Genomic DNA, 13505 nt, shown 5'->3' with positions numbered 1-13505 from the left:
AAGTGAGGGAAAGCAAGGAACCAAATGGGGAGTAGCCGGGAACAAAATAGGAACAATGTAACTGTGTTAGCTAAGTTGCCTTCTATGCGAAGAAAAACGTGCCAGATTGAATTTTGCATAGATAATTTTCTAACTGAACACTTCATTCAATGCGTTTTCAGTGCGATATGAGCCGGTAAATCTAATAGATATAGCGTGTAGAATGGCAATCTTCGTCTCGTGAAAAAAAAAATCGGCCAGTACAAAATGACATCGACGCTGTGCAAGTACACAAAGGGGCAAGTACCCGCAAGTTAATTATAGTAATGCACTTCGCCTCGCGTTTCCCTTTTCGTGGTTCCCTATATTAGCCAAGATCCGCTGTCCACAGCTGCTCCGGCGCACCTTTAAGCAAGTAACGCCGACCAGCGCGAATTATCGGGAGTTAAGAACGCTGAGAGCCTTATTCCGTCGCATAATGATTTTTTAGGCAATGCCAAATGCTGCTAGAAGGAAACTTATTGCAGTGCTATTTAGTTAACATGCTTCCGTCGTAACTAACAAGGGGCAAATAAGCAAGAGTGTTTGGCAAAAAAAAAAAATACTAGAACGCCACTCTACCTCCACGTTCTCTTGCTGGCTCTTCAGCACAACTGGACTGAACTCTTTCGTGAACTTACGTAAAGGCAAGGGGTTGTGGGAGGGGAAAAGACATGAAGAGGAAAACGATAGCGAAAACTGGCGGTATCGTTTGAAGGATAGACAGTCGAAATACTCGGACGTAAGTGCACAGGACTTGCTTGTGAAGTGTAGCTGAAGGAGCTTTATCTGCAGTAGGTGTAGCCAGGGAAGTGACAGATTTGAACGCCTTGCGATGTGCGCGCCAACCTCCTTTTCCACTGCTGCCCTCCAGAGCTGCTGGAATTCGCCCCTGGCTCGGAGACGCTGAGGCTCAAGTTCGTCAGCGATGCGTACGGCTCTGGCAAGGGCTTCAACATATTCTTGCGGCAGAGGCCCAACTCCTGCAGGGGACAGGGACAGGTACCCCTCGGTGCGTGTGGCGCGAGCCCCAGCTCCCGCGCGATGCGCAAGGGAAAAGCCTTTCTCAGAGCGCCATATTCGCGACGCCTTCGGGGCATCCGTGGCGCCAGGTCACAGGACCTCACGTCTATTCTTCATGGGTCGCCACGGGTGTTCCGTTCGTCGCGGGCTGGTGGTCTGATCCACTACACGAAGTGAATAACCGCGACCGAAGCCAGCATGGCCGAACATAACATGCATGAAAGCGTTCACGACAGTCTGGCGCTGGACTCGAGCAAACACCTTCCTGCACCACCGCGAAGGACATCTGTGCAGCTTTGAAGCCGCTCGGCCCCTCCACGTGCCACTCCCCGCCGCACACGTCCTTCCTCCCGACCCCAGCGTTCCTATGCGTCCACTGCAACGTCGCTCCTGCGGCTGACGCTACAGCGTCGGAGTATGCACCCGGTGAGGTCATGTCTGTTGCCGTAGGTGCCCTGCTATTCTGTATCCCATGCTGGTCAACGGAGTGTCCCGCATGAGCTTTAACTTGCACGCTGAACTCGCCGCTTTAATTGTAATCACACGCGTTCACTGCTTTCACTGCAGCCGCACCCATTCACATCATTCATCGCAGTTTAGCAAGTCTTGTTTAGAGGCTAGTACGTTGTTCTTCTCCATATAGGTTTTTCTACCCAGGTTACTGGAAACAAGACGAATAAAGGGGACAACAAGACGCAACACCAAGTGCGAAACGAAGCCTTCGGTTTCCCTTGCTGAACAGTGCAATAATTTCCTAATAGAAACTCGTGCATTGATAAAAAGAAAAAGGAAATAATCGAATTTTGTTTTCCGTCTTGCTCTCTCCTCTATCCGTCGTGTTTCCTGCAACCTGAGTAGCGTAACTTACTCGGATACCCCAGTTCCCCTAAACTTTATCAGTGTAAATGCTTGTTGCTTTGAATATTATAACTTTGGCGACATCAGTTTGCCGTTGGACGGTAGCAGTAATTCTTAATCATGCAGTTAGGCACGCTTAGCCTATATTAAGCTAGGTCATTCCAGCCGCACATTTGTTAGCCAATCTGAACGTATCTAAAATTCTATCGATTATTTCGTAACCGTGCGTACCTTCAGTACATTATCATAGGATACGAGGCCGGAACAATGTGACGTTTCCATCCAGTAATATTACCTTCTCGCGCTTCGTCAGTTACACTAACGGCCCTCCGCCCACATTATCACCAAATTCTGGTGGTTGTGAACGGTGGATGATAAGAAATGAATAGAATCGAGTGAAAGAAATTGCTCCGTTCAACCGGACCACTATTCGTATGTCATGTCAAGCCAGAAAAGCGCAAGCAGATGCCTCTTACTTCACTGGATGAGGTGGTACCTCCTTGTTATCTGTCGTTCTTCAAGCGGTGCAGTCTTTGTTTATCTTTGTCACATGCGTGTCTGTGACTCCTGCGCTATGCTAAAACCACACAACATTTCGTATCCTCCCTGTCCCTCCTTTTTTTTTTAACTGAATGACCGCAGAATGTGTCACAGCGACCTCTGTTACGCAACATCCGTGACATATATGCTCGTTCACACTTCGGTGTCATCTTCAGATTGTGCCGAGTACTTTTGTTCGGAGGCAAAAAAGCAGGTATCTCAAAATGAAAACCGACATAGAAGTATCTAACGGAGTTATGCAAGTCCCCTGTTAGCACTTTCGTGGCGTCCCGGTCCTTTGTAATATTTTGCTGCCTATATTGCACACAGGATGCTAGTTAGCTCATCAAGAGCTGCATTTACGTGAATACGGCAGTGGTGCATCGCATTTCCTGCACAGCGCATACACGTAAACGGCGGTAACATGCTAGGAAGGCGAATTGCATATATGGCACCACGCGACGGTTGACAGAGATGGGGTAAGCTCTCTCACGCGGTGATACAGCGCGCCACATTGAGGGATGGTGGAATTTCTTCCACTAATCACCAAAACACACTCGCCGGAAACAGGTTCTGGCTTGCTTTGTACGAAGGGTGACCCTCTCGCATAGCTACGCACTGCTCGGCAATTTGAGTGAAACTACATTTAATGCTAAGCATTATTTGTCTCATTGAAGGCACATGTGCGATAGGTACGTCTCTGTCTCGTCCCGTTTCGGGCACCTGTAATAAAGAAATGTGCGGCCTGCGGTGGGATTGAATGCCCGACTTGCAGCACTGCAGCCCGATGCTCAAACCATTAGGTCACGATCGCACGCATACTTGTCTCGTTCTCCAGCCGACTAGCTCTTTGAGACGTGTGGCGCGCGCGTCACGTGCCAGTTTCTCGCATTCTTCCCTCATGGCAGCTCGCGCATTGAGACGGTGTCTTAGACCGTACCTGTACAATCTGTAAGTTTTCTTTTATTTATTTAGGTAAATTATCAAATGCCTGTTATGTTAGCTATGTTAAAAGCTATGTTATTCAGCTTTTACTCTGCACTTGAGGCGTCGTAAAAATTGGTAAAGTTCTAGCACTGCTATAAACTCCTGACGGGAAAGCCAAACGAAGGCTGATGTTGCCGGTTTGTAATGGTCAATACAAACCACAAGAAGGTAAAACTTCTGCTTGTGTGTGTTTTTATTGCGATAGCAACTATGTGGACCCTCCAGGCGCGTTTCTGCCATTGCCGTCGCCGTGATGTTCCGTATAAATCCTAAGGGCGATAACCCAGTCGCCACGCGTCTTACGCTTTATGTGCGAGTGAAAGCGTGTGAGGGGAGTCGACGATCGCCGATCAATGTCGCCCGCGCGAAAGGGAAGAAAGCGTGGAGGAAGCGCACCATCTTCCGTCGCGCGCGAGACACCGGGGGGAGGGAAGGGTGGGGAGGACGTTCTGCCTCGGCTGCAACTGCGCATGTGGCGGCTGCGTGCGGTCGCACAGCCGTGTCCTGAGAACGATCTGCGTTGCGGACAGTCTCGGTGCTTCGGCGGCTCGCAGCTTTGTGCGTGCTGTGTGGTCTCGGCGCTCAGTTTGCGTTGAAGCGATAGACAGCACGAAGGTCACTTAACTCGCTGTTGCTGCGACGTTTCCTCACGCCAGCGTTTTGACAGCGAGTCTCCACGGTCATCGAGTGTTATGTGTTCAAGTTTGCTGAACGCGCTGACACCATGCTTGTCAATATTTAGCTAGCGAATGTTTACAAGTTCATAGGCCCAATAAAAGTACTATCCTTATTTCGCATGCCTGTCTGCTAATTTGCTATCGCAATTGATGCTTCGTATTTCAGGCGAAACTGCGACTATTTCTTCAATAACTCACTAGTGAAACAAGGAGCTTTTTCGTGTGTATGGACTGTCAAAGTAACTGCATTGTACTAAAAGGCGCGTTGCAAAGTTATCTTCATAACCAACGCATGTCATGGCACGCTGCTAGAGTATAAAATGATCATTCGTCATTCAGGAAAATTTTGCCCTATTACTACAGACGGCGATGTTCTCGAGGTGAACAGTGGTGGCAGCGGATGCTGCACAGTGAAGTGCTGGCGGACCAACTCTGGGCTGTCAGAGGGCCCGTGTGACGGCAGAGGGGCTCGGCCTCTCTCTACTGACGTGGGAGCGGCCCGCATCAGTCCCAGACTGATTCCTCAGGACCTAAATAAAGTTCTTCATACCATACCATACTACAGACGGCCAGAAGTTACCACTGTAACAGTGGAGTCGTAACACGCGTAAGGGCCAAAATTTTAAACATGTATCACTCCCAGAGACTACATGTAGGATCTTCCCAAATTGCTTGCTCTTTTTTTGACAAAATTGAGCTATAAGAATTGCTCCCTCAGGGGAGTTGCTGGTTACTTTGTGAATCGAAGCACTGGAACGATGCCTCACGCGTATGATTAGAGATAAAGGAGATTGTGATTATAGGAAAGGTGGAGAGATTGGCCGGAAGAGGATACCTTTGGCATGCTACCTCTCGCCGGGGTAAAGGTTTTGGGAGGTACAGGGAGAGGAAGATGAAAAATTGAGGCAACGATGCAATACTGCAATATAGGTTCAGTTGTTTCTGCTACGTACAGTATGTATAATGTATGCAGTTCGTATGCGAGCACAGCGTGCGCTCACGCGATACCATGACACAATATGAGCACTTCAGCATTCGCAAGTTATTCAGCGCCCTTATGGGCAAATGTGCACACACAGATGTGCACAAAGGTGACTTGTGTAAGAAGTAGGTGTGCGCGAATATTCGAAACTTTTGAAGGACGAATCAATAACGAATCGAATAGGGTCCTATTCGATTCGGTCTTCGAATCAAATAGCCACTATTCGTAAATTCCAATATTTTTCGAATACTTTTCGAATATTTCAAAATGTCAACTATGCCCACCTAATCATAAAATTGGAGCAAAAGCACGGTAAACTTTCACCCCCGCAGGCATAGTATAGACATAAAACGTTATAACTTGTGTAGTGGATGGAGTAGGCTAAGCTGCTTACGTAGCCACACATTAAAGGCTATACAACGATGATTAGCACTCTCTGAAGAGTCATGTGCGTGCAAAGAAACTACTTGTTTGCCCCTAATGCTCCATTTGTGTTTTAATTCGTAAACATTATTTGGTCCAGCAAAATCTGAAACACGAAAAGTGCAATGCCTTGTATCTGCTCAAAAATGCGTAATTTGCGAAGTTAGGACATTGAATCGTTATAATATCGTAAATGTAGATTGATAGCTTTATAAGCTATAAGGAACAATTGAAAAAAAAGTTGCAGTTTCGCCCGAAAGGCGAAGCAGCGACTGTGATAGCAAATTAGCAAACAGCCATACGAAGTAAGGATAGTACTTTTATTGGTCGTATAAACTTGTAAGCATTCGCTCGCTAACTAAATTAACAAGCATGGTGTCAGCGCGCACAGCAAACTTGAACACATCACACTCGATGACCGCGGACACTCGATGTCAAAACGCTGCCGTGAGGGAACGCGGCAGCAACTGCGAGCGAAGTATGTGCTGCTCCATGCTGTATATAGCCTCAACGCAAACTGAGCGCAGAGAACCCACAGCACGCACAAAGCTACGAGCCGCTGACGCACCTATACTCGTGGACAACTTTCTGTGGCTATGAAGGGAAAGCTACAGAGGCAACGCGCGTACAAGTGAGAACGCTTCTGAAAAGAGTCCCGCGTTTTCATCCACGTTAGCTTAAGCTGGGGAAGCGAAAACATAAGCACCTTATTAGCAGCAATTAAATAAAGCAAAACACACCACTGAATGTAAAAGTTCACTTATTTTCCGGCTTTTCCCTTCCGCATCTGGTCAAACGCGAAACCGTGGCACGTGGAAGCTGCGTAGATTCAGCGCCGCTTCCGAGCAACCAAAAGCACTATCAAACGCTGATGGACTGCTTGGCGCGGTAACACATCTACAGAAGCTCCGCCCCCGTAGCTTTCCCTTCACAGCCACAGAAGGTTGTCCGTGAATATAGACTTTGCCCCCAACGCAGATCGCTCTCAAGGTACGGCTGTGCGACCGCGCGCAGCCACCACATGCCCAGTTGCAGCCGGAGTAGAACGCCACCCCACCCCCTCCCCGGTGCCTCGCAACGTTGGGTGCCTCGCGCGCGACGACGGAAGACGGCGCGCTTCCTCCCCGCTTTCTTCCCTTTCGCACGAGCAAGATTGAGCCGCGATCGTTGGCTCCCCTCGCACGCTTTCACTCGCACATACAGCGTAGGGCGGCGCGGCGACAGGGTTGACGGGGTTGGCGATGGCCGAAATGCGCCTGGAGTGTCCGCATAATTGCTATCGCAATGAAAAATTTATAAAAGATAATTTTGTTAGCGAAATCGTGTCCGTAACGCGAAAAGCGTGACAGCTTACCCATAGGACTCCATAAAAAATGCATGGGGACGCCTATAGTAGGGGTGGGCCACCTCGAAATGTTGGAGTGGGCCAAGTTAAATTTGGGGGTAAGTGAACTTTCATTTGGGGGTGCGCCGAGATTATATTTGGGGGTGGGCCAACTTAAATTTGGGAAACAAAATCAAAAGCTAAGTAACAGCCAAGCCAAAGAATGCTTACACATTTGTAGACAATTCCCTGAATTTCTGTATATTTTTTTTAATAAACAAAGCTTCGTAACGTACGATGTAGTGACAAAAACTTGTGATTTTTAAGAATATTAGGATGTGAACAACGTTTTATAATTACTGCGATAACGGCTGTTCATTCTTCGTAAGCTATTCGAAAATTATGATATTAGGTTCGATTCGTTACTGACAATATTCGATTCGTATTCGATTCGGTCTCAAAAATCACTAATCGTACACCCCTACCTAGTAAGAAGTGACGTAAAACGTGGCGGCTTGTGGAGCCGATTCGTAAATGCGAGGGAGTGCTTGCACACCAAGCACAGAAGTCATTTCGCTTGCTCGCTCGCTGGTTGTCTCCTGTTGCAGTTCCATTATTCTGCAGCAGAAAGGCATCGTTATCCGCACGGCCGCTTGCTTTTGATGGCTCCGCAAGCTAAGCGGGCAAAGCGCATGCGCCTTTGACTGACGTGTCCCGCTTTTTGCAAAGAATGCACTGCCATGAGCTAGCGAAAAAAAAACCGCAAATGTTTGCGTACAAGTTGTACGTAACGACAGCTTGAGGGTTTGGAATGGCGCAGAAGCAACACAGGTCGACAGGGGAACAAGGGCTAACGCTCGGTGTGCGTTGTTTTGTGTTACCCAAGACCCGTAATCACAAAAAACCTCTTAAGGCTATAATTGCTCGTACGAGCAAATGCCAGTCAATGCTGACGCTTTACATACTGTTAACGAAGGCCAGCGGCCAATGGCAAATAGCGCTTACGAACGTAAAGCTTTGTGAGTACGGGCTGTGTTCCTTGAATATTGATGCTTCTCTATATGTATATACGTTTCATTTGACCACTTGATTGTTTCTTGGCTGTTTACACCTTCAAGCTGTCATGAACTATTGCTACGTCGAGTGCATTGTATTCTGTACATGTGTACAAATATGCGAACGGGGAATGCGCGCATTCTGTGCGTGTGAGAGCATGCGATGCAGACAATTTGGTGAGCACGCTCATGTTTGCGGAATGACAGTGGAGAAATCCGGCTCAAGAACAGGTTTGGAGCAGGAAAGACGCTTGCAAGTCGCAGTCTTACAGCTCCAAAGGCTTGCACATTAAAGTATACTTGGCGCATTCATTGTATTATATACAGGTTTGTACGGTCTAAATTTTTTTTCCGCTGCCAGAATGTTTCTATTTCCTGTACCGAGCGTAAGGCCGGACGGCTACAGCGAATGGTTGTGTGACGGGAAGCCGCGTTTACTGCGCAAACAGCCATTGAAGCATTAAAAACACCCCTATTATTTTACCCCTTTCGTGCTTTGTGAAGCATTGGGGCGGGGAGAGGGAACTGTGCGCACTGCTTGAATTAGCCTTGATGCACGTGAATGAGTGTTGGCGGCGGCATGTTCATAATTCGCAGCTCGGCAGCAAGCCTGTAAAACAATGTACGACGAGCTCGACACAGTTTGAAATGACGGCAGGCATATAGCAGCGATATACGTATACGTACCGATGACGCCTTGAATCCACTAAGACGAGCTATTCCTTTTCTTTTCTTTCTATTACTCTAGCATTGTGCATCATAAACGCGCGCTGTTCAGACCATCAATCCCTAGAGATTCATTTTCAGAAGCTCTTCCTGTCGTTGCGATTTAGCTCCTCTAAAAAGGCGCTTCGCCACTTCGCTTTGTCAATAGCAGCCGCATCGCACTCTACCATATTTATTTCTTGCTGCTGATCACTTTACCGTTTTTAAAGATTACAGCGTGTTCTTTGATGGCTAGTTTATGTTGTTGTTGTTTATTAAATGATGAGATCGTGAAAAAATAGGCCACTGCAGGTCCGGCTATATCAATCATCAAACATAAACTCCAGCGACTTAGGAATGTCTGTGTTTCGGCACGTTCTTGGTTCTCTCCTCGTATGACCATCTACATTGAAGGCTTTGAAAGCAGAGAAAGAAACTGGCCGAAACCGGACGACAGCTCTGGAAGCCGTTTCAAGGAAATTTTACATATGTTTGAGCAGCGAAAGAACCTCGAGGCTACGCGTCACAGGTAGCCCAAACGAAAGTGAATGGGAACGTCACGATCCAAGACGGTGTGATATTCTTTTCGCCGCCAACGGTCTCACACGTTTTCAGCAGCCCTCGCACGAGACTTTCCGTAGCTAAACGCGAAAAAAAAAGAGAAAGGGAAAACTGGGGCACGTCGTGCATCCCTCGGTCTATCCTCTAATCGCCTCTTTTTATTTAATATTATTATTTTATTATATCTTATTTATTTGCTCAATAAAATACGATAAAATGAGCGAGATTAAATAAATATTTTACTTATAACTTATTTATTTATTTATTTATTTATTTATTTATTTATTTATTTATTTATTTTACAAGTCGTGGGCCGCTGTCAACATATCGGTATACGAGGTATTTCTATGTGTCGCGTTTCAACTTCTGGGCCCGTATTCACTAATACGTAAGAGCGCTTTGCGATTGGCCAGCGTTCGGGCGCCCACCAATCGTGGTTACGACCGACGTGATAACGAGGCGATCGACGCGGCAATCGCGGCGCGCACTTGCGCAACAGCATTTTTGTGAATACGGGCCCTGCGCTGTCGGGCACCGAAGAAAACGCCACTGTTGCCAACCTTGAGCTGGCTCCCTGTGGCAGGCGTGTGCGACCAGAGGCTGGCGGCAGTGTCGTCCCTGGTCCGCTCTCCCGGCTACCCACGCGGCTACCCGGCCAACCTGCGCTGCCGCTACACGGCGCTTCGGCTCAACCGCAACGTGTGCCGGCTTCAGGTGCTTTTCAGGCGCTTCAGCCTCGAGAACAGCTTCGGCTGCAGGAAGGACTACCTCGAGATGCCCGACAGGAGTAGGATCTGCGGACGCTACGCTGGCAGCCGTGAGTACGCCTCTCCCAAAACGCCCACTCTTACGTGCATACGTTTAGCCTGAGTGCTGTGGCCCGTCGACACAACCGGTCCTCCAGAACTTCCTACGCTGTTAGAGGGGGAAGGTCCGGTATATTTATTTTAATTATTCATTTTATTTTAAAATACTGCACAGGAAAATGATGCTAACCATAGACTATACGCACAATAGAAAAAAAAATCCAGGCAAAACAAAGAGAAATTTTTTTTTGCACAAACTATTAATGCGGACAAGCAGACTAGAAAAACAGCGAGATAAAAAAAAGTCAGTCAGCAACACGATATATACTTGTGGCAAACGGCTTATCTCACGAGTTCAGTAAAGAATTCTATCGTGAGCTGAACAACAATAAGTTCATCCAAGGAATTCCAGTCTCGAACTGCTTGTGGGAAAAGACAGAAGCGAAATACGTTATTAGTGCAGCAAAATTCTTATACGGTGAACTTGTGGCACGTTTGTCTGCAAGAGTTGTACCGAGTGAATGAGCTGGGATTTGGCTTGAAGCTATCGTGTAGCAATAAATGCAAGAATTCCAACCTGTGCACTTTGGCTCGGCTAGACAAAGTTGCGAGGCCAGCGAATTTCAGCAGTTCGGTTGGGGAATCTGTATACGCCTGTAACGATTGAAAGTAAACCGCACGGCTTTCCTTTGTACCCTTTCAAGTGTATGAATATTGTTTTTAGTGTATGGAAACCACACAACACTAACATATTCCAATATTGGTCGGATGAGACTGGTGTAAGGGAGAAGTCGTGTTTCATACGTAGAACTGGTAAGCGAACGTTTAAGAACGATTTATTCCATGTCTTTTTATATATTTCTTGTACACGCGCGTTCCAGCCAAAGTCACAGCTTATCAAGGCACCCAAGTATTTATAATGTAAACCATTGCGTAATATGAGACAATTAATGCTGTAAGGAAAGAAGAGGGTAGAGATCTTGTTTGTTGTGTTCACATAAACTCCGCGTTTAATACAATTTTCCAATCTGTGCACCACTGAGCTATTATGTTCAGAGAATTATTAAGTTTTATTTGGTCATCACGGGTCTTTAATTGTGTCGCACAGTGCACAGTCATCTGCAAATAGTCGAATGTTTAAGTTAATGTGATTAGTGACATCATTTATGTACAACAAGAAGAGCAGTGGGGCCATTGCTCTTCTTACGGCTATAAGTAGGCAAGTCATCATAACATGTTCTCGGTGGAGTACATGCAGAATTTTTCTCGTAACTGTTGCATTTTGGCATTATGTTACGCACTTGACTTTGCTTGAGCATATGACTGTTCTAGGGAAGAACCGTGCGGTCCACTATTGAAGGGGGCACCCCAATGTGCGGCTCTCAATTTCCTGGCGCTGTATAGCTACAAGTACCGGCTGAAGATATGTCGATGCACTGCATACAGGTCCAGAAAGGTGCTAGCGGTGTATCAACCGCAAGGCATCTGCTGTATAAAGCCGGACGATTGTACACTTGCCACAGGGAAAGCTTTGCACACGCTCTGAATTCATGTGTTTCCTGTAACAGTGGACCGCACTGAACATGGCCATGTACTATAAATCGGAACACGTCACTGCTATTCAATCCGATATACTATATGACTTAAACATTTCTTTTAAATTGATGGGGAACAAATTGACCACGAATATGGCGCTTAACGACGAAAGAGAGAGAAAGAGGGAAAGTAAGAGATTACGGGCAGAGAAATTAACCAGACGCTAACCTGTTGACCTGTCCGGTTGGTTACTCTGCCCATGGCGAAGGGTAAATGGTAAAAAAAATTATGAGAAAAACAGATATGAACAGAATCTGCCCGCGCAGGCATGGCGAAGGCAGCTGACAGTGACAGTTAATCCCGAATGTCGTTGTTGTTGTTGCTGTTGTTGTTGCTGTTGTTGTTGTTGTTGTTAAACACATCAGCGCTGTTAAAGCAACTCGGGCAGACGTTGGGACAACTAACGATAATGTATATTAATGAAACGTTCACCTGCAGGCTGTTCACACAAACATTGAGCTGCCACGAGCGCTTGAATATTAATGAGATGTTTCCTCTAAGTATAAACGACGCTGTATACAACATTGTGATTTTTCTCGCCGTTTTAGGATATGCTTAAGTGATTGACAGTTACATATCATAAAGAACGATGTTTCGCAACGCCTTCATTGTTCAGTTGCACAAATCATTAAGTGTAACCAAAGCAACAGATCCGAATTTATGCGACATACTAACTCTCGTTATTGAACACCAACTATAAAGTGCATCTAGTGTGGAACGACGACTCATGATCAGTTCCGCCTTTAGCGTGTTTGCGCGGACCAAGTGTCGTTGTTCAGACAAGGTGACTCCATTGGATGTAATGTCGTTTAACGGGAGAAGCTCTGCTCGATTTTTCTATATAAATTGGAAGAATTATCCACCAGTGTTAAATACAGGAGGCCTGCACACTTTGAACCGTGACATCAAGCGCAGGAAGACCGGAAGCCCATGTGCTTTTCAGTGGGGCTTGTGAGCAACGCTTAGAGCGACAACCTTTTTTATTTTTTTCAAGCCACAGTTTTCGCGATGGAAGCATCGGCCTTCCCGCGTCGTATCCGATAACACCATGCAGGCCTTCGGTTGGTTGTTTGTAATGACGTATTCAACAACGAAAGCGAATACTGCGTGTTTTATCCACTCAGTTCAAGATTCTACTTGTACGATGAATCTTACGTAATTGAGACACACCTAGTATCCCGTTTTTTTTTTTTTAAATCTTCAAGGCGGTTCTTAAGCACGCTCGCTGCTACAAGTCCAATATCGACCGACTATACTAAGCCAGTTAACGATGATTGGCGAGTTTTCGTTATTTGGCTGACTTGTTAGTGTTTTCCTGTAGCTTTATAGTACCTGCCACTCCGAGCCCATGCTATTCACGAAAAACCTTTTCACGTCAGGACCGTTCGCTATAGAGGAGGTGCCAGTCAATTCTAGAGTTGAGCACATTACTAGCGAAAGCGGCAGGCCAACGGCAGGCGGCTCTTACAGAAGAAACACTTTGGGAATTCCGTCCCTGGTGCATCTCGAGATGCTTGAACTGAAACAGCCTGTGCAGCATGGCATACAAGTCGCTCTGGCTGCTGCGAATTGGCATCGCATTTTAACCTTTGTAGCGTTTCCGAAGCTACAGTAACAAAGGCGCGCTTAACGAAAGGAATTCAGAAAGCCTGAACGGATCGTGGTTTTGACGCGGCTGAAAAGTGTGCATTATCTGGTTGCACTACCGTTACCGTTACCGTTACATTATCTTGTAATTAGTGCGACCTGCATGTCCTTTCATTTTCTGTTCCTGCGTATACGTTCTATTCCTACTGGCACACTCTATCATTTGTCGTTAACCTTATTTTAGTCGTTGTGGCCTGTCCCCCCTCTTGCTGTTTCTTTCCTTTTTACTTCCCTTCTTCGTATCATCTACTTCTGTTTCTACCCCCTCCTTCCTAAAAAAGTAGTCAGGCGTTGTGCCCCTCT

The 13505-nt window shown here is 46.6% G+C and overlaps 1 protein-coding gene across 4 annotated transcripts in view; it reads left to right on the top strand.

Moving 5' to 3' along the window:
* LOC142582829 (cubilin-like) overlaps positions 1–13505 on the top strand; it is a 45764-nt gene that overhangs the window by 18435 nt on the left and 13824 nt on the right. For 3 of the 4 annotated variants that reach the window (XM_075692897.1, XM_075692892.1, XM_075692907.1), the window contains 2 exons: positions 893–1030; positions 9737–9970. In XM_075692897.1, the coding sequence (XP_075549012.1) occupies positions 893–1030; positions 9737–9970 (372 nt within the window). The remainder of the gene's footprint in view (positions 1–892; positions 1031–9736; positions 9971–13505) is intronic. The other variant, XM_075692916.1, reaches the window with a different exon arrangement.

Source organism: Dermacentor variabilis, chromosome 1 (assembly GCF_050947875.1).
Source record: "Dermacentor variabilis isolate Ectoservices chromosome 1, ASM5094787v1, whole genome shotgun sequence".
Lineage (NCBI taxonomy): Eukaryota > Metazoa > Arthropoda > Arachnida > Ixodida > Ixodidae > Dermacentor > Dermacentor variabilis.
This window is presented reverse-complemented; position numbering and strand designations above follow the sequence as displayed.